Source organism: Ciconia boyciana, chromosome 25 (assembly GCF_034638445.1).
Source record: "Ciconia boyciana chromosome 25, ASM3463844v1, whole genome shotgun sequence".
Taxonomy (NCBI): Eukaryota; Metazoa; Chordata; class Aves; order Ciconiiformes; family Ciconiidae; genus Ciconia; species Ciconia boyciana.
This window is the reverse complement of record NC_132958.1, coordinates 129,439-149,589: the sequence shown is the minus strand read 5'-3', so window position 1 is coordinate 149,589 and position 20,151 is coordinate 129,439. Positions and strand designations below refer to the sequence as shown.

The 20,151-nt window shown below is 59.5% G+C and overlaps 2 protein-coding genes and 1 long non-coding RNA gene across 8 annotated transcripts in view; 1 reads left to right on the top strand and 2 right to left on the bottom strand.

Moving 5' to 3' along the window:
• Window positions 1–1,760, bottom strand: part of NUDCD3 (NudC domain containing 3) — a 32,842-nt gene extending 31,082 nt beyond the window's left edge. The window contains exon 1 of the mRNA XM_072846046.1: window positions 1,500–1,760. Coding sequence (XP_072702147.1) covers window positions 1,500–1,697 — 198 coding nt within the window. The 5' untranslated portion in view covers window positions 1,698–1,760. The remainder of the gene's footprint in view (window positions 1–1,499) is intronic.
• Window positions 1,761–2,915: 1,155 nt separating this feature from the next.
• LOC140643879 (uncharacterized) lies at window positions 2,916–5,361 on the bottom strand. The gene is made up of 3 exons (XR_012039679.1): window positions 5,135–5,361; window positions 4,293–4,386; window positions 2,916–4,181 (listed from the first exon to the last, which is right to left on the bottom strand). It is a non-coding gene; the product is annotated as an uncharacterized lncRNA (long non-coding RNA).
• An 823-nt stretch (window positions 5,362–6,184) lies between these two features.
• LOC140643926 (coiled-coil domain-containing protein 81-like) lies at window positions 6,185–19,400 on the top strand. Of its 6 annotated transcripts, none has more exons than XM_072846283.1 (6): window positions 6,185–6,876; window positions 11,505–11,715; window positions 15,353–15,500; window positions 15,991–16,247; window positions 17,079–17,164; window positions 18,371–19,397. In XM_072846283.1, exons 2-6 carry the CDS (start codon window positions 11,692–11,694, stop codon window positions 18,423–18,425), a joined length of 570 nt encoding a protein of 189 aa, XP_072702384.1. In that variant the 5' UTR covers window positions 6,185–6,876; window positions 11,505–11,691; the 3' UTR covers window positions 18,426–19,397. The 6 variants fall into 6 exon arrangements, with proteins under 6 accessions (XP_072702384.1, XP_072702380.1, XP_072702383.1 ...); XM_072846279.1 differs by having other exon boundaries at window positions 7,937–11,715; XM_072846282.1 differs by having other exon boundaries at window positions 6,185–8,316; window positions 11,543–11,715.
• The last annotated feature ends 751 nt before the right edge of the window (window positions 19,401–20,151 follow it).

Sequence of the window (20,151 nt, the reverse complement as noted above, 5' to 3'; positions counted from 1 at the left end):
GCATCGTCCCCGCTCCATTTGGCTCTTTCTTTGCAATCGCTTTTACTCTGCGTGCAGCCGGGGTGCCCGTTCCCAGCTCCTTCTCCCCAGCTGAAGCCCCAGCTCAAGCCAGCCCCACACAGAGCATGCAGAGCGACAGCTCAAAACTGTGTCCTTCCCCTGGGCTGCAGCCAAGCTGGGACAGGGGATGAGTCCCTTCCAAACTGCCCCCCCACATCCTCCCTTCACTCCGGGTCCCTGTGGCTGCAGCTGCGAGGCCGCCCTGGCCAACACCTTTCCAGGGAACGAAAGCTGGAGCCACAGCGCTGCAGCTCCCTCCTTGTGCCCAGGCTCAAAACGGTCCCTGGGGCACACAAGAGATGGCCCTCCCGCCATCACTGCCCTGCTGCTGAGTGGTTTGGGCTCCGTGCTCTCCCCTCTGCAGCCTGAGACCTCCCTGGGCTCCCCGCTCGCCTGCAGAGTCCAGTGCACTCCCACGGCACAGACTAATCCTGGGACACAGGGACGTGGGGGCCGGGGGGTGATGAGGACCCCTTCATGCCACGGACCACCGCAGGGAGAGGGGCAGGGATCTCCCTCAGCCTGCCTGCGTCACCCCCCGCCCTGCCAGGCCTGGGAAGGGAAACTCGCCCGGTCCGAGCAGACAAACACCCCAAATGCAGCCTCACCCCTAGTTTTATGAGCTCGTTTCCTCCCTACTAATAAAGATTAATGACAGCCCAGAAGAGCCCTGAGTCAGAGACCTCCAGCGCTGCCCCAGCACCGAGCCCAGCCCCGTCGGGCAGCAAAAACAGCAGCTCAGGGCTTTTGCCATCCCTCGCCCACGATTGAGGCGAGCCCAGTGCTGGCCACGAGCTCCCGCTGAGCAGAGCCCAAACCACCCCCACACGACTCCGAGGCCCCCGCCTGCCCTCGGCCGCTCTCCAGGCTCCCTGCTCCCACGGCTCACGGTGGCAGCTCCTCACGAGCCCGGCCTGTCCCCTGGGCCGCCGGCAGCCGTCCTCAGCCGGGGCCAAGCTCCGAGAGGGGCATGGCACCCCAGCTCTTTCCATGAGGGTCTCGCAGTCCCCGCCTGCCCCGGGGCTCCTCGTCTTTTTACAACGGTGACGCTTCCCGTCCATGCCAGCATCCACCCCCCGCCCGACCTGCCAGGACACCTCTCCCGCCTCCCCCTCCCCGGGCAGAGTCGGCTACCCGGGGGCTGCTGTGCTGTCCGGCCCCCGTTCATGGTCTGCCCTGTCCTGCCCGGATCTCCACCGCAGCTGCCACAGAGCAGACACCCGCCCAGCCACGGGGAACACGGCCCGCTCGGCTCGGAGGGGACAAACACGGCCGGTGAGGCCCAGCGACCGGCACAACGCCGGCCGCCGCGGCCTCCGCCTCCCGCCCGACAGCCAGCACGCCGGGCCCCGTCGCCTCCACGGCCTGCCGAGGACCACCGGCCCCGGGAGACCCTCAAGGCCGGGAGGGTGCAGCAGGCCCGGGCGCCCAGCCGGTACCTGGAGAGCCATGGCCTGCGCCGCGCCGGGCGGGAAGCCCAGGCGGTCCCCGGGCCGCAGGAGGAGGCGGTAGAAGTCGGTCTTGCGGTAGAGGAAGCCGAAGAGGACGCGCAGGAACTCCTCCACGTTCCCGACGTGCTGCAGGATCCCCAGCAGCGCCTGGTCGTACATGTCGGTGAGCGCGGCCGCGGCCTCCATGGCGGCTCCGGGTCCGCTGTCACGGCAACCGCGCCCGGCCGCGCTTCCGGTCCTCCCCGCGCCGTCCCCCGCACTTCCGGTCTGGCCCCTCCCCGCGCCTCGGCCCGCCCGGAACCCGCGCCGCGCCGCGCCGTTCCGGCCGCCCCGACGGGCCCCCTCCGCCCTGCTGTGGTTCACAGGGGACCCCCAGCCCTCCAAAAGTGGCAGTGGCACCCCCTGCCCCCCCGTGACACCCATGGGACCCCCTCGTTCCCCCCCAGTACCCAGGGGACCCCCGAGAGTGGCCGTGGGACCCCCAGCCCCCAGTGACACCATGGGCCGCCCCACTTCACTTCAATACCCAGGGGACCCCCAGCCCCCCAGTGTCACCAGTGCCTCCCTGCCCCGCTGTGGCACTCAGGGGACACCCAGCCCCCAAAGCGGCAGCGGGACCCCAGCCCCCGATGGCACCAGTCCCGTCCCCCCGCCTCACTCCAACAGCCAGGGGACCCCAGGCCCCAGTGGCACCAGTGCCCCCCCGCTGTGCTGCAGTACCCCGGGGACCCCAACACCCCAAGGGTGGCAGTGGGACCCCCGCCTCGCTGCGGCCCCCACCGCCCCCCGGCCCCAGCCAGGGGGGACACGGGGACACCTCTTGGCCTGGCCCTGGCTGGCCCCAGCACAGGATCCTCATGGGGCACGGCACCCCACCGGCCCGCGCGCTCTGGGGGGCCCCGGCGGCAGGTGGGGCTCCACGGCTGCCGCCGTCACCCCATGGCGGGGAAACCCCAGCCCCACACTGGGCCTGGTGGGACAGGCCACCGTGACCTCTGGGGTGTGGGGGTCCTGCCCCTCAGGAGCGTGAAGGTGGTCTGCTTCCCCCCCTCCAGATCTGGGGGGGGCACAGGGTCCTTCAGGCCCTCGTGGGTGGGCAGATCCCCCGGCTTGAGCCCCGCACCCCATCGCCAGTGTCCCCCCCGTCCCTGTCCCCCCACGGCTCCATCCCCTCTTTGGCCTGACGCCCATGTCCCCGTGCGCCCCCCTGTCCCCAGCCATCCCCTCCCCATGCCTCCCATGCCCCCCATTCCCCCCCGTATCTCCCCATGTCCCTAGCCACCCTGTCCCCGTTCCCGTGTCCCACCCACCTTGTCCCCATGTCCCCTGTTAGGGTCTGTTTGCATCTCTCAAATTTACAGGACAACGTTCTCTGTAAATTAAACTTTACTTTATGACCTCATTAGGAAAGAAGACAAACGCACAAACAAGGGCTCCAGCCCCTCTGCACAGACCCATCCAACTCCTGAACTCACTCACGCGTCGCTTGCATCAAGAGCTTCTCACCCGCAAGTTCTCTAATTCATAACTCGTAACTTAGACCTTCTAACTCCTGCTCCTATGAGGTGGGAGAGGGTGAGGGCGCTCGTCCTTCCTCCTTCTCCTCCTCCTCCTCCTCCTCCTCCTGCGGCACGGGCATCCCCTGCATCGCATCGGGAAGCAGGAGCGCTCAGCAGCCTGGCTGCTGCTGGATGCCGGATCCCCTTCCAACGCTTTCTGGGTGAGCTGACGTGTTCCTGCCTCCCAGCTTGGGGGGTTGGTCTGCACCGCTTCAGGAGACAGCGGGTTCTGCAGAAACTGCCGGACAATCGATACGGAAGGATGCCGGCTGCAGGAGAGCCTTCAGGGAACCCTTCGGGGGACCCTCAGGGGGACCCTCAGGGAATGCCCTTCAGGGGACCCTCTGGGCAACCCTTCAGGTGACCTTCAGGGGACTCTCTGGGGGAGTCTCCATAGGGGTCTCCATTGGAGTCTCCTCTGAACTATCTGTGGGACTCTCTGGAGGACTCCCCTTTGAAGTCTCCGTAGGACTCTCCTGAGAAGGCTCCACGGGACTCTCGCCAGGTGGGGAGCACCGCCGCCACCCCACCCTGCTTCTTCTTGCGGTCCAGCAAGGGGGACGTTGCCAACCCCCCTAGGAGGGATCGGTGTTCCCCAGCATCGCTGCTGCCACTTGGTCCTCGGGGCAGTTGCCCTCCGCCCCCTACTCAGAGAATTCGGGGAGCTGGTTGAAGAAGATGGTGCTGTCGGGGACGCTGGGGACATTGGGGACGTTGGGGATGGTGTCCTTGCCGTCCGTGGTGTTGAGCCAGGTGAGCATATTGTGGATGTTGGTGATGTCCGTGGTGAATGACTGCTGGTCCTGCACCTGCAGGTTGTCCCCTGCCAGCTCAGGAAGGTCTCTGACGGCTTCTGGGTGCTGCCGGGCGGGGTGTGGAGCACAGGGGGGCCCCGCACCCCATGCTGAGCCGGGGGGCGGCGCGGTGGCGGGGGGCCAGGGTGGGCAGGGACGTGCAGCAGGCAGGAGCCCGTGGGGCTTTGCCTGGTCCACGGCCCACGGCCCCAGCCCCATCGGCTGGTGGGGCACCAGTGTCCCTGGCAGCATGGCCAGGGCGGTGAACCTCATGCCAGGCACCTCCAATGCCATCGGCAGCTGGAGAGAGAAGCTCTCTGTTGGGGGAAGCGAAGGGGGGTGATGGGGTGAGATATTGGTGGGCAGAGTGGCTGGGGGGTTACCTGGAGGGCAGGAGCACCAGGAGGAGCGGGAGCCTGCTGCTGTACCTGCCGTGGCACTTGGTCAGGGTGGGGCAAACAGCATTGTGGGGGTCCTGTCCTCACGGCAATCATGATTGATTTTTCATCCCACAACAACTTCCTGTTGAGAAGAGAAGAGAAGAGAAGAGAAGAGAAGAGAAGAGAAGAGAAGAGAAGAGAAGAGAAGAGAAGAGAAGAGAAGAGAAGAGATTTCAGCTGGAAGGGACCTACAACGATCATCTCGTCCCACTGCCTGACCACCTCAGGGCTGACCAAAAGTTAAAGCACCTTATTAAGGGCATTCTCCAAGCACCTCTTAAACCCTGACAGGCTTGGGGCATCGACCGCCTCTCCAGGAAGCCCGTTCCCGTGTTTGACCACCCTCTCGGTAAAGAAATGCTTCCTCATGTCCAGTCTGAACCTCAGAGGACATTCCTTCCAGCCCTGTCACCAGCTTGGTTGCCCTCCTCCGGGTGCTCTCAAGGACCTTCACACCCTTCTCAAACGCTGGGGCCCAGCACCGCACACAGCTCTCCAGGTGAGGCCGCACCAACGCTGAATACAGCGGGACAATCCCCTCTCTTGACCGCCTGGCCGTGCTGTCTTGGATGTCCCCCAGGATGCCCAGTGCTCCATCTATCTAGACCCTCTGCAAGGCCGCTTGTCCCTCAAGAGAGTCAACAGCACCTCCCAGTTTGGTATCGTCAGCAAACTTGCTCATGGTGCATTCAACTCCTGCATCCCGATCCCCGATAAATGTAGTGAACAGCGCTGGCGCGGGGACGGAGCCCTGAGGACCACGCTGGTGAGCGGTCGCCAGCCCCATTCCCTGCAGCCCTTTGAGCCCTGCCGTCCAGCCAGTTCCTCACCCGGCGCAGCGTGAACTCGCTCATCTCACAGCTGGACAGCTGGTCCACAAGGATGCTGTGAGGGACAGGATCAGAAGCCTCACTAAAATCAAGAAAAATTATCTCCACCACCTTCTCTTCACCCGCTGGGTGGGTGACCTTGTCGTAGAACGGTATCGAATTGGTTAACTGCGATGGTTTCCCATCCCCATGATGGTTTCCCATCTCAACGATGATTTCTCAGCCCCATGATGGTTTCCTATCCCAACAATCTCCCATCCCCACAATGATCTCCCATCCCAATGATCTCCCACCCCAATGATGATCTCATGATCTCCCAATGATCATCTCCCATCCCAGTGATCATCTCCTATCCCAATGATGACCTCCCATCCCAATGATCTGCCACCCCAATGATCTCCCATCCCCACGATGGGTTCCCACCCCAGTGATGGTCTCCCACGCCACGATCTCCCACCCCAATGATCATCTCCCACCCCACAATGATCTCCCACCCCAGTGATCACCTCCCACCCCAGTGATCACCTCCCATCCCAATGATCTCCCAACCCATGATCTCCCACCCCAGTGATCACCTCCCACCCCAGTGATCACCTCCCACCCCAATGATCTCCCACCCCACGGTCTCCCACCCCAGTGATCACCTCCCATCCCCACGATGATCTCCCACCCCACGCTCTCCCACCCCGGGGATGCTCTCCCACCCCACGACGCCCCATCACTCCCGTGATGACGTTTCGGGAGCTCTTCCCCCGCCGGGGGCGGGGCGGGGCCGGGGCGGCGGTGCCTGCTCCCAACCGCCAGGCGGCGCCACGCCTCCAGCCGCCGCGGCGCAGGGGGCGTGGCCTCCTCTCCGGGGGCGGGGCCGGCGGGGCCGCGGGAACCAGGCGGCGGAAGCGGAAGTGGCGGGCGGCGGGGGGGCGCCGACATGGCGGGCGGCGGGGGGGCTGCGGCGGGGCTGGCGTGGGCCGTGGGGCAGCCCCGCGGCCGGTGCTGAGGCGCGGGGGGGCGGTGGGCGCGCTGTTCCTGCCGGCCGCTCTCCCCTTCCTGCCGGCCGCTCTCCCCTTCCTGCCGGCCGCTCGCCTGGGGGGGTGGACAAGTCCTGAGCCCCACAGCGCGCGGGCTCTGCGCTTGCTCTGCCACCTCACCCGCCCCTGGCCCCAGAGCCGGGGTACCGACGGGAGACCTCGCCGGTCCTGAGACCGGTAACGACGAGCAGCCGCGCTGCACGAAACCGGCCACAGCTGTCCCAGGCTGGGTCTCCTCTGCCTCCTCGGCCTGCTCTTTCCTCCCGTTGCCAGTGGGGGGGGGACTTAACGCCACGCTCCGTGTCGTGTCCCCCTGCCCACCCAGAGGTCTCAGATACCCAAAGGCCTCAGAAATGGCGTCAGGAACCGATGCCCAGGTTACCCTGTCCCACCGCTACGTCTGGACTCTGTCCCTCCCCTCAGCTTTGGGTCCCGGTGTCAGTGAAGCCCTTGGTGGCTGCGCTGCCCTTACGCCTTCCGGCCTCAGGTTTCCCTTTGGGAGCTTGGCCACCCAGTCGCATCCTGTGGCTTGCATACGTGGAGACGGAGACCCGCGTCTGTTCTGGTGTGGCCTCTCGCCTGCTTGTCTGGTGTGGAAGAAAGTTTATCCAGTGACCTGAGAAACAGCTTTATTTCTGCAGAAACCTCCAAAGAAAGATGCAAGCCATATGCAAAGAGTTCATCCAGAAAAGATCTGCCTGGGCTGAGTTTATTGTAAGTTGGGAAGCAAGTGGTGGGGAGAAGGTGGGGTCCTGTGGGCTGAAGTTCTTTGGAGAAAGGACCTGCCTCGTTCAGCAGCCCTGCGTTTCAAATCCTCTCTCCTCTGGGTTGAGGAGGAATGCTCAGTGAGTTGGAGCTGCAGCACCTGCTGTTCTGGTCTCCACATGCAGAGTTGTCTCTGAGGCATGCTACAGCTGGAGCGAGCGTTGTGCTCCAGGAGGGCCAGACTGCAGGAGACACAAACGTTGCCGATGTCATCTCCTGCCGATGGCTGTCCCCTCCCCATCACTGGCAGCATAAGCGACTCATCTTTGTGGATGTGCCCAGGGACATGTGTGGGGCCTCGGAGAGGCCACAACCCACCACTGAATCCCCGTGGAGATACACGGGGCAGGAGGGGTCTACCTCACGTTGCCTGCACCTCTCAAGCGGTGGTTCATCCTACCCGTCAGGGCCCAGAGGGCACCCATAGGCCTTGGTGGCCTCGGCCAGCCTCGCCTGGGGCCTCCCCCACAGCCTGCCTGTGGGCTCAGGAGCTTTCATCAACGGCCAGGCTGGGGCCTTCAGTCCTTGCGTAAGCAACGCTGCAGCTGTGCCTGACTCTGGCCCCACCATGGGCCACTCTGAATTGTCCCCATCTTTTCTCTGCCCCATCTCCATCTCCACATCCATCTCTATCGTCTCCTCTGACTGTTCACTATGACATGGTGGTGACATGGGGTGAGATCTCGTACCTGTCCCGCTCTCCGATGGCCTTTGCAAGCAGGGATTTAAGTTTTCCGTCTGCCTTGATGAGTCGTTTTGCTGTTGCCCTCCTGCACAGACCTCCCCTCAATCACCAGTAGCACACTGAAAATACAGAGCGGGCAGAGTTTGGACTCCACCAGATATACTCACATCTCCTTTGCAAGCACAGGCTTGTGAGTTGGGCACCTGCCTCTGCGGCAGAAGGGGGGTGAGCAAGGTTCTCCTTGCCTTCTACATGGAGAAAGAGGTGCTCGGGGTGCTCAGGACGGGCCCTCTTTGCATCATCTGAAATGATTGTCTCCTGCAGATCCCCCAACTGACGACTTGAACGACTGTTTGGTGGTCACCTTGCGGGGCTTAGGGCTGCAGGAGGCCTTGCTGCTGGGGCACAGCGTGAAAGAAGGAGACGGGGATGTAGGGAGACAAGCGGCACTGCCAGTTAACCGCCTCCAGGGCATGCAGGTGGCCCAGGATGACTGCAGAAAGTTCCGTGGTTCAACGTCTGTGTTGCCTGGAAAGGAGCAAAGACTTTCAAAGCCCAGCCCCGCTCCTGGCCACAAGACTGTCCTGTGCCTCGAGGCAGCTCTGTAGTGAGGACGTGAACTTGAACGTGAACATGAGAAAGGAGGTCAACATCCAGCCAATGCGCACAGTATGAGAAACAAACAGGATGAACTGGAAGTGTTGGTCAGTTATAGCCGCCCAGGTGAACCAGACAAGGGGAAGAGGGTCCCTGGTGAAGGACACTCGCCCGGGCTTGCTGAACCCCCCGTGCCCGGGGGTGCTGGGAGTGCCAGGGAGGCCAGGGGGTGCTGAAGGTGCCGGAGTGCCAGAGCAGACAGGGGTTCCATACCTGCTGGTGGTGCCTGCGGTGTTCCCCCCACCCGGGGTGCCCAGGCTGCGGGGAAGGGCTGCTCCTGTCCAGGCAGTCGGCAGAGGTTGGCTGAGCCTGAAAGAGAGACAGGATCGATGGCCAGTGGTCCCCTCCGCTCTTGCCCGGGTGGTGAGAGTGTCCCTGGGCTGCAGGGGTCGGGTCGGTCCCTACCTCGGGGGTAGAAGGTTTTAGGATGGACAAAAGGCTGAAGGTGCTGGGGTGCCAGGGGGAGCCGGGTTCTGCACAGTGTGAGCCACAGGGCTGGCAGCGCCATGGTCCGTTCTGTCTGTTGGCTGCTAAGGACTCTCTGGGGTTGCCAGCTCTGGCCTTCTGTTTGGGGGTCTCCCAGGAGGGAATGTGGGGGCTCCTTCTCAGCTCCTCCTGGGGAGGGAAAGGGTAGTGGGGGGCTGGGGTGCCCCTAACCCCTACAGGTGGCTATCAGGGGCTGTGGGTGCCTGATAGCCTTCTGCTTTAAATAGTGTTTCTCAGGGGGAATGTGGTGGGTTGACCTTGGCTGGCTGCTGGTGCCCACCCAGCTGCTCTCTCACTCCCCCTCCTCAACTGGACAGGGAGAGAAAATATGATGAAAGGCTAGTGGGTCGAGATGAGGACAGGGAGATCACCCAGCAATTACCGTCATAGGCAAAACAGACTCAACTTGGGGAAATTAATTTAATTTATTGCCAATTAACACCAGTGTAGGGTAATGAGAAATATGAAAAAATCTAAAAACACCTTCCTCCCACCCCTGGTCTTTTTCCCCCCTTCCTGGTCTTGCGGCTGCCCAAGATGCAGCCAGACAAAGGGAGGAAGGCCCCTGCCTGGCCTGCAGCTCCCTCCCTCGGCATTCTTGGGGTGCTTTGGGGTTGTCTTGCTGCGGCAGCAAGGCAAAGCCGGGCTCCAGAGCTGAGCACATTGGGACCCGAGGAAAGGCGTGATTGTCTTGAGGCTTTGAAGGGCTTTACAGCGAGCCCTGACCCCACTGGAGGGGATGCCGGTCGTGTTCAAGACGAAGGTGCTGCAGCCCTTGTTCTCATGTGTGTGTCCCCCTCCTGCCCCCCTGGTCTGTCCTTGTCCCAGGGGCTCCATCCAGCTTTCTGCGTGGAGCCGTGTCTGTGAGTCCTGCAGGGGGGAGCCTTCCTGGCTCCCCCGCCAAAGGGCTGCTTCCCCTGGGGAAGGGGACAGGGCAGTCCGTCCCCCCGCCATTGCCTGCCCCACTGGCGGTGACTCGTCCCTGGGGGCGTCTGGGTGCCCTTTGGGGCTCGCTGGCTCTGATTTGGGGCTCTGTGGGACTTTTGCACCTCTTGGGTGCCGTTTCCTGGTGCTCCCTGCGCTCCCTCCCACTCCCACGCAGGCACGGAGTGGTTCTGGAGAAATGGCTTTTAATGAAAGAAAACCAAGAGGAAAGGACTCATCGAAGCTGTTCTAGTAGAACACCAGCCCCCCCAGATACACCACCCCCCCCACCCATGCACCCCACCCCTCCCGCTCTCCTGTGTCTGTGTCTAATCCCACCCTCCCACCCCAGTGCTGGCTGCCAGAGCCCTGCGCTTGCTCGGTGGGTTTGGCCAGGTGCTCTTCCACTTTTTCCCCACGCTTTTCTAGGCTTTCCCCACTTTTCATGTCCTCCTGCCAGGCTGGGACATGCCAGGCTGGGACAGTGCAGGTCCCTCCCTGCACCCCCCCCCATGGTTCCTGGGGCCCCATCCTGATGGTGGTGAACTGCTCCAGGCTCAGGACGGCATTGGAGGTCTCTGGGACGCTGTAGTCGGGGCTGAGCCGCTCCATGGGCAGTGAATGCGAGCCAGTGTCGCAGTGGGGGATGGCTCTGCCAGTGCCACCAGGGTCCCCAGGCATGGGTTCGCTGCTGGGACCATCCTGGCCGACCAGGGAGCAATCCCGAAGCATCGCCTTGGGCAGTGCAGTGTCACCTGCCGGGTCCCCAATGGCTTGGATGTGGGGGGCAGCACAGGGGCTAAGGAGGACGTCGCTGCCCGGGGGTGCCCCCGCGGGGATGGCTGTGTTGGAGATGCTGAGCCTTGCAAACAGTCTCTCCATGTGGGTTGACCTTGGCTGGCTGCTGGTGCCCACCCAGCTGCTCTCTCACTCCCCCTCCTCAACTGGACAGGGGAGAGAAAATACAACAAAAGGCTCATGCATCGAGATGAGGACAGGGAGATCACCCAGCATTTATCATCATGGGCAAAACAGACTTGCTTGGGGAAATTATTTTAATTTATTGCCAATTAATACCAGAGTAGGGTAATTAGAAATAAGAACAAATCTAAAAACACCTTCCCCCCACCCCTCCCTTCTTCCAGGGCTCAACTTCACTCCCAGCTTCTCCACCTCCTCCCCCCGAGTGGCGCAGGGGGATGGGGAATGGGGTTGCGGTCGGTTCATCACACGTTGTCTCTGCCACCCCTTCCTCATCACACTCCACCCCTGCTCCAGCGTGGGGTCCCTCCCACGGGAGACAGTCCTCCACGAACTTCTCCAGTCCTTCACAAACTGCTCCAGCGTGGGTCCCTTCCACGGGGTGCAGTCCTTCCCGAACAGACTGCTCCAGCGTGGGTCCCTCACAGGGTCACAGGTCCTGCCAGGAGCCTGCTCCAGCCTGGGCTCTCCACAGGGTCACCGCCTGGTCAGGCTCATCCACCTGCTCAGCGTGAGGTCCTCCACGGGCTGCAGTGGATACCTGCTCCACCATGGACCTCCACGGGCTGCAGGGACAGCCTGCCTCACCACGGTCTTCTCCACAGGCTGCAGGGGAATCTCTGCTCCAGCGCCTGGAGCACCTCCTCCCCCTCCTTCATCCCTGACCTTGGTGTCTGCAGGGTTGTTTCTCTCACATCTTCTCAGTCCTCTCTCCCAGCTGCTCTTGCACAGCTGTGGGGACCATGAGCTGCCTGGGTCGCAGCTGCCCCTCACTGATGAGCTGCATCCGCAGCCTCCTTGTGCCACACGGCCAATGTATTTGTGACTATTGCCTATCCCACAGGCCACCAACTCAAGCCTGTGTCCCTGCTGCTCTGCCAGAGCGTGACCGATGCTTTGGGGACTGATCTGTTGGGCTGCCACTGCTCCGTTCCCGACCTGCAGCTGGTCCAGAGGATCCTGTCCCTGGTGGAGTTCTACCTCTGCTTCTGGAGAAGAGCATCCTTGTGGACCAGCTGTCCAGCTGTGAGATGAGCGAGTTCACGCTGCGCTGGGTGAGGAACTGGCTGGACGGCAGGGCTCAAAGGGCTGCAGGGAATGGGGCTGGCGACCGCTCACCAGCGTGGTCCTCAGGGCTCCGTCCCCAGGCCAGCGCTGTTCACTACATTTATTGGGGATCGGGATGCAGGAGTTGAATGCACCATGAGCAAGTTTGCTGATGATACCAAACTGGGAGGTGCTGTTGACTCTCTTGAGGGACAAGCGGCCTTGCAGAGGGTCTAGATAGATGGAGCACTGGGCATCCTGGGGGACATCCAAGACAGCACGGCCAGGCGGTCAAGAGAGGGGATTGTCCCGCTGTATTCAGCGTTGGTGCGGCCTCACCTGGAGAGCTGTGTGCGGTGCTGGGCCCCAGCGTTTGAGAAGGGTGTGAAGGTCCTTGAGAGCACCCGGAGGAGGGCAACCAAGCTGGTGACAGGGCTGGAAGGAATGTCCTCTGAGGTTCAGACTGGACATGAGGAAGCATTTCTTTACCGAGAGGGTGGTCAAACACGGGAACAGGCTTCCTGGAGAGGCGGTCGATGCCCCAAGCCTGTCAGGGTTTAAGAGGTGCTTGGAGAATGCCCTTAATAAGGTGCTTTAACTTTTGGTCAGCCCTGAGGTGGTCAGGCAGTGGGACGAGATGATCATTGTAGGTCCCTTCCAGCTGAAATCTCTCTCCTCTCCTCTCCTCTCCTCTCCTCTCCTCTCCTCTCCTCTCCTCTCCTCTCCTCTCCTCTCCTCTCCTCTCCTCTCCTCTCCTCTCCTCTCCTCTCCTCTCTCTCCTCTCCTCTCCTCTCCTCTCCTCTCCCTCTCCTCTCCTCTCCTCTCCTCTCCTCTCCTCTCCTCTCTCTCTCTCTCTCTCTCTCCCTCTCCTCTCCTCTCTCTCTCTCCTCTCCTCTCCTCTCTCCTCTCCTCTCCTCTCCTCTCCTCTCCTCTCTCTCCTCTCCTCTCCTCTCCTCTCTCTCCTCTCCCTCTCCTCTCCTCTCCTCTCCTCTCCTCTCCTCTCCTCTCCTCTCCTCTCCTCTCCTCTCCTCTCCTCTCCTCTCCTCTCCTCTCCTCTCCTCTCCTCTCCTCTCCTCTCCTCTCTCTCCTCTCCTCTCCTCTCCTCTCCTCTCCTCTCCTCTCCTCTCCTCTCCTCTCCTCTCCTCTCTCTCTCTCTCTCCTCTCCTCTCCTCTCCTCTCCTCTCTCTCTCTCTCTCCTCTCCTCTCCTCTCCTCTCTCTCTCTCTCTCCTCTCCTCTCCTCTCCTCTCCTCTCCTCTCCTTTTCTCTTCTCCTCTCCTCTCCTCTCTCTCTCCTCTCTCTCTCTCCTCTCCTCTCCTCTCCTCTCCTCTCTCTCTCCTCTCCTCTCCTCTCCTCTCCTCTCCTCTCTCTCCTCTCCTCTCCTCTCCTCTCCTCTCCTCTCCTCTCCTCTCCTCTCCTCTCCTCTCCTCTCCTCTTCTCTCCTCTCCTCTCCTCTCCTCTCTCTCTCTCCTCCTCCTCCCTCCCTCCCTCTTCCCTCCCCTCCCTCCTCCCTCCTCCCTCCCCTCCCCTCCCTCCCCTCCCTCCCTCCCCTCCCTCCCTCCCCTCCCTCCTCCTCCTCCTCCTCCCCGCCCCCCTCCCCTCCCCCCCTCTTCTCCTCCCCCCTCCCTCCCTCCTCCCCTCCCCCTCCCTCCTCCCCTCCTCCCCCCCTCCCCTCCTCCCTTCCTTCCTTCCCTTCCCTTCCCTTCCCTTCCCTTCCCTTCCCTTCCCTTCCCTTCCCTTCCCTTCCCTTCCCTTCCCTTCCCTTCATCTGATCAATTCTAATAATATTTGCCCTTTCAGCATCCATCAGAGCGGGAATGAAGAGGGATTGGAGTGAACGTGGAGGGGTATGGGGGAATGTGAGCACAGAGGAGAATAGGAGGGATCTACGAGCTGCTGAACGGAGAGGAGAGTGGGCTGCCCGCGGAGGGCTCTGGCTGCACGTGTGTGTGCGTATGGGGAGGGGGATGCACCAGGGCACAGGCAATCCCAGGGGAGGGGAGCAAGGTGGATCTGAGCGTGCACGGAGGAAAGCAGCAGAGGTCTGAGGGTGCAGAGCGGGGCTGGTGGGTGACGGGAGCTCACAGGCAGGGGAGCAGAGGAGCTCTGAAGGGTTAGGGAGGGGACATGACTGGAGTCATGAATGGGAGTGGGGAGGGACGCGTGGCGAGGGATGGGAGGCAGGCTGAGAGACAGGTCATGTGGACAGTGGTCCCCAAAGGCAAAAGCATTTCTTCCCCAGGCTGGTGGTCGTTGGAGGAGGCTACTAGGATTTGAGTTTTGCTTGGATGCCAAGTGCTTTTGATTGCTGCATTAAAACAAACAAAACCCCACTACAGGGGTACTGGAGAGCAGAGGTGGCAGAATTGCCCTCTCCGATGCAGTGGGGATCCTGACTGATGGTCCCCTACAGCTCGGAGGTGATGGTGGTTGCCTGGGCTGCTGGGTTTGCTACAGCAGTTTGTGTTGAACAAGGTGGGGTTTTCCTCCTGTTCCTCCTGGTACCTGGAAGCTTGCAGCAGCCCGGGCAGCCTCCCTGCCCTAGAGTGGGGGCTCCTTGGCAGTCTTCTGAGGTCCTCTCAGAGGACTCGGGAGCTGGCTTCTCTTGGCCTGTCGTCAAGCGTAGCACTTGGGTGAGGCATGGCCTTCCGCAATGCCAGCTTTCTGTAGAGCTCCTTGCTTGCATTCAGTGGTCTTGCCAGCCCATTTCTCCAGCCTGTTGAGGTCCCTTGGGATGGCAGCATGACCCTGGCATTATGAGCCATTCCTCCCAGTTTGGTGTCATCAGCAAATGTGCTGATGGTGCACTCTGTCCCATTAATTATGTCCCATTAAAAATGTCCCCTCATTAATGAAGATGTTAATGAAGATGTTAAACAGGATTGGACCCATGTCCAGCTCTGCGTGTCCAGAATTGACTCCTGGTGTGCTCCATTGGTTCTTGGCCTCCAGCTAGACTTTGTGCCACTTATCTCCACACTCTGGGCATGACCATTTACACAGTTTTCAATCTACCTCACTGTCTGCTCATCCAGACCATACTTTATCAGCTTCTCTGTGAGGACCTCCTGAGAGAGAGCATAAAAAACCTTAATGAAGTCTAGGTAGACAATAACCGCTGCTCTCCCCTCATCTACCAAGCCAGCCATGTCAGCGTAGAAGGTTATCAGGTCGGTCCGGCATGACATCCCCTTGGTGAAGCCATGCTGACAACTCCTGATGACTTTCTTGTCCTTCACGTGCCTGGAAATGGTTTCCACGATCAGCTGGCAGGCAGCCCCCCACCATGAGGTGCAAGTGTCCATCCCCTCCTGGGAAAGCAGAGGAAATGCCCCAGAAGGGCACAAAAGTGTGACAGAGCTGCTCCTTCAACAATGGATGCCAAGAAGGGAATTCGGCTGTAGTAGAAGAGAGGCTTTGAGCCTTTCTGGCCACTTGTAGCCCTCGCTGCTGGAGGGCAGAGGCCCAGCCGACAGCCTTCTCAATCCTTCTCAGGGCTTGCTCAATTGCCCAACGCCCCTTGGACCTGGCGTAGCTCCAAGATATTTGTTTGGCTTTTACCTTCTGCATATCTTAGGAGGTGAGTCCTCTGTCCATTTGTGCATCTAAACCCCTTCTTCTGCTTGTCTGCTCTCTGCTGGTTTCAGGGTGTGGCTGTAGATGTGCTCGGTGTTTTCTATGTGCTGAGAAGGCACAGCAGTGAAGTGACCAGGGATGTGGTCCCACCCAGGTTTCATCTGCCGGAGAGAGTTGCACAGGCTCAGGGGATCAGCCATGCCAACAGAGACATTCCTGGTAAGGCAGCAGCATGAAGCTTTGGCTTCCCCTTGCAGCAGCGTTGGGCTGTGAACTGGAGAACATCTTCACCCTGTCCAAACGCAAGATGTGTGTCACGTCTGTGTCACTGAAAGCCGAGACGTCCTCTGAGCAGTCGTGAGGGCCCAGGGTGGGATGGCCAGGCTGACCCTCAAGGCTGTTATGCAGCCTTTGATGGCCTGAGTGTGGCACAGCTGCAGGGGCTGGCACCCTCCGTGTGGCCATGGGAGCTGGACCCGTCTCCCTGCAGAGGGCTCCTACCCAGGGGCCACGCTTCTTTTGTCCTGCTTCTGCTTGGAAGAAACCATTGCATTCTACCTGGCACCGCAGTTTGCGGAGTGCTTTGAGTTTAGGCCAGGACATTGCCCAAGACATGTCTGTAGCACAGGATTGCCGGTGGGGTGGGCAGCTCCTTCAGCCTGTGGAGCTGCTGCCTACCTGACCTTGCTCCTCTTTTGCTGTTTTCCAGGTGACCTCCAAATCGTCTCCCTGGACTATTCTCAGCTGTCCCTGAAGACAACCCTTCCAGAGAAGCCAGTAAAGGAATGCGTGAATGACATCGTGGTGCTCTTCAGATGGGGTGCAGGGCTTGGAGGGGATTATGACCTTGTTTTCAAGGCCTTCGGTTTCCTTATGAGCCGAAACAGGATCCTCACAACAAGATACTACGAAGACTTTCTTCTTACCATCGATGGCACTGGAATTGTATTAAACTGTCTGCTGTCTGTAAGTTTCACATTTTTTCCAGGGCTCCTTTGCAGTCATAGAATCATAGAATCATAGAATTGTTTAGGTTGGAAAAGACCTTTAATTTTAAATACTTCCAGGGATGGTGACTCAACCACTTCCCTGGGCAGCCTTTTCCAATGCTTGACAACCCTTTCGGTGAAGAAATTTTTCCTAATACCCAATCTAACCCTCCTCTGGCGCAACTTGAGGCCATTTCCTCTTGTCCTATCGCTTGTTACTTGGGAGAAGAGACCGGCCCCCACCTCGCCACAACCTCCTTTCAGGTAGTTGTAGAGAGCAATGAGGTCTCCCCTCAGCCTCCTTTTCTCCAGTTCCTAAACAACCCCAGTTCCTTCAGCTGCTCCTCATAAGACTTGTGGGACTTGTGCTCTAGACCCCCTCAGTATTCTGAGGTCCTCTCAGACGACTCAGGAGCTGGCTTCTCTCGGCCTACCATGATCGGCCTGCCACTTGGGCAAGGCAGGGACTTCAGCAACACAAGCTTTCCGCCAAGCTCCTTGCTTGCATTTGGTGGTCTTGGCTACAGAGGAGGCCTGGAGAAGAGCTCTCTTGGCTCAAGCCAAACACCCCTCTAGCCAGGAACCCCGCACCCAGCAGCTTGGTGAAAGGGTGCAAGACCAGGGCGAGTCCTGTAGTGCAACCGTGCAGCTCTTGGTCACGCTAAGGGAGGGTGCTGGTGGTGGAAGACACGCACAGGAGAGAGTTGCCTTGAGGCAGCTACGCTGCGCGGTGGAAAGGCTTGCTGCCTTTGTGAAGGAGGAGCTCCTTTCCTTGGCCTCACCTGCCACGTCTCTGTGCTTTCTGCAGAACCCACGGACAAGGATTAATGTGGTATCAGGCAATGAACCTGCTGCTTTCCACGTGCGTCCTGGGGGGATCCACCTGCTGCCCACGTGAGTACATTTGCTTGGCTTCTCAGCTCCTGCTTGCTTGGGCTGTGCTGCCAGACCTTGCCTGCTCCCAAGGTTACTGAAGGATCCCTCCTTAAAGGAAGGGTTCCCAGCTACCTCCATGCTGCTCTTTCTCCTTCCTGACTCTGACCATCCTCACCTGGATTAATTGGCAGAGGGATTGTGCCTCTGGCATGTTATAGACCCAGATGGGGTGATGGCAAAAAGAATTTCAAAAGACAGCTTCTCAATTTTCCTGTGTGTTGACTTGTACCCAAGAAGCCTGTCTTCAAGGTTGGTCAAAGACCTGGCCTGTACAAGTCCTGTTGGGGACATTTTCCCATCTTTCCTGAGACTCCAGTACATGAAAAGTCTCTGGAATTACTTCTCCTTGGAGCAAGGGAGAGGAGAGGATGGACTTGCTGGCCTGACGGGAGGGTGTCGGGCTCTGCAGAGCTCCATGCTGGGACAAGCCCTGCTTGGCAGGTCCACTGATGAGGCGTGGGACAGAGCTGGCTCTGTACACATCTAGAGCGTGCATCAGGGAGGGACTGCCAGGGAGCTGGGGGGCTTTTGGCTTTGTCACACAGTTACCTGACTGAGTCCTCCAAGGTGCTGAACTGCCTGGATGTGCTGGTTTAGAAAACTAGAGACCTTGCAGTGACTGAAGTTCTTTTGAAATTCTTTTTCACGCACATGGAAAGCAGCAGGTTCATTGCCTGATACCACGTTAATCCTTGTCCGTGGGTTCTGCAGAAAGCACAGAGACGTGGCAGGTGAGGCCAAGGAAAGGAGCTCCTCCTTCACAAAGGCAGCAAGCCTTTCCACCGCGCAGCGTAGCTGCCTCAAGGCAACTCTCTCCTGTGCGTGTCTTCCACCACCAGCACCCTCCCTTAGCGTGACCAAGAGCTGCACGGTTGCACTACAGGACTCGCCCTGGTCTTGCACCCTTTCACCAAGCTGCTGGGTGCGGGGTTCCTGGCTAGAGGGGTGTTTGGCTTGAGCCAAGAGAGCTCTTCTCCAGGCCTCCTCTGTAGCCAAGACCACCAAATGCAAGCAAGGAGCTCGGCGGAAAGCTTGTGTCGGGGCTCTCTGGAAAGCCTTTGGTCCCTTCCAACCTCAACTATTCCGTGATTCAGTGACTGCCCAGAGCAGGGAATCTGACTTCAGGAGGTGCCTTCACCTCAAATTCTTTGCCTTTCTCTGCAGATGTGCTCCTGGGGGCCCAGTCAGCCCAAAGACGCTGTTTCTGAGGAGTCTGTGAGCAATTCCAAAAGAAGAATCGAGTAACCAGCTCCCAAGCTGCAGTGGTGTTTGAGCACACGCTAGGATGCGTCTTCCTGACACAACCTTCCTCATCAAAGGAAAACAAGTTGAATCCCTAAGCACAGAACCCGTTCTGTGGATCGCTGACTCTTCAATGTACGATGGTCTTCCCGTCAGCGTCACTACACATGCATAACATCACCCACCGCCTTCTGGTCCAGCTGCACATGGAATCACAGAATCATGGGGTGGTTTAGGTTGGAAGGGACCTCTGGCCCAACCCCTCTGCTCAAGCAGGGCCACCTAGAGCTGGTTGCCAAGGACTTTTGAATACCTCCAAGAATGGAGACTCCACAGTCTCTCTGGATAACCTGTTCCAGCCAGACCACTGGAAATGCATGTGGTGGAAACCTGTGGCTTTCCTTTCAGCCAGCTCCTGGGCATTTTTTCTTGACTTCCTGTTCATTGGATGAGAAAAGAGCATCAGATGAGGGCAGAAGCAGTACGTGGTACAGTCTGATGTAATGATGGTGTCAGGTGTAGAAAAACAGCTTTCTGGATACAGAGTCTTGAAAGAGCCCTTCAGATGTGCTCGTTCAATTACTTCTGTGCGCTCTTCCTTTCAGTCTTGCAAATGACTCCATCCTTTTGTACACTGCACTTGTCTCTCACGCTCACCTGCCCATATGACCATGAGGGAGGAGTTGACAAGAAAAGCCAAAGGACAGAAGTGATGGGCTGTGGGGAGGGCATGGATTGATCACCCCATGCAACTTAGACAGCCGTTGCCTGTAGTGCTTGCCCTGGAGTTTGACTCAGGCTCTTCCAGTCCAGTGGCTGGAGCTAGTCGCAGCTGCGCTGTAGCGGGGAGCTCTCAGTGGTCTTTTTATTTACAGTACTTCTATTAGCATGACCAATAACTTTTGTTTATTAATAGAACATGGATCTGGGAAGTCTGGGGGGGGTTGTGGCTTGGTTTTCTTTTAAATCTGAAACATTAGGATTGTCTCCCAAGCACACTGGCACAAAAAGCAGGAAAAGAAGAAATGAAAACGTCCACTGGCTTCAGTAGGCAAGGGATGGAGGCTCAAATTTTGACTTGGTTGGGAAAAGGCCTTGGGGCTGAATGTTGTGAAACTGGCTGTACAGTCACTAGAGGGCTCCTGGGCTCTTCCGTGGCATTGCCTTCGTTGACACCTCTGATTTGCCCTGATTGTCCTGCTTTGCCAATAGCCATTCCCTGCCCTCTTTTGCAATGCCGCAAGGGACACCCAAGTGACGCCTTGCAGGGCTGCTGAGGTGACTCTCCTGGTGCCTGGGCAGGGGCTGGGGCTGAGCCTCAGCCAGGATCAAGAGGGAATTTTTCCCTGCCGTTGTAGCATCTTGCCACCATAAGCAAGAGAGGTTCCGGCAAGGCGGGAGACACATAAAGCCTACGAGGAAAGGTGAAGGAGCAACGTGGAGTCTGGCTCTGCCCTTCCACCCCAGAAAGCCTGTCCTTCCTCTGGCAGAGCAGCCACACGCAGACACCTTGCCCTTAGGGCCAGTGGTTCCTCCTCCAGGAACCGGACCCTGCAGGAGGTGGGCAGGACATCTCGCCCTCCTCTATGGGTACACGTGGACGCCTTCTGGGTTGCCATTAGGTTTGTGGGGAAGATTTTGCTCTGAGACCATGGGGAAAATGTATGAGGCTTTCCTGGCAGGGTGGCGGAGGCGTGACCAGT

What these genes read in the sequence shown, in the direction of transcription:
- LOC140643926 (XM_072846278.1), top strand. Translation starts at nt 6,820, where the DNA reads ATGCAAGCCATATGCAAAGAGTTCATCCAGAAAAGATCTGCCTGGGCT. An exon ending in CTGCCTGGGCTGAGTTTATT is followed by an intron (nt 6,877 to 15,352) that starts GTAAGTTGGGAA and finishes TGCTGGTTTCAG; the next exon opens with GGTGTGGCTGTAGATGTGCT. An exon ending in TATTAAACTGTCTGCTGTCT is followed by an intron (nt 16,248 to 17,078) that starts GTAAGTTTCACA and finishes TGCTTTCTGCAG; the next exon opens with AACCCACGGACAAGGATTAA.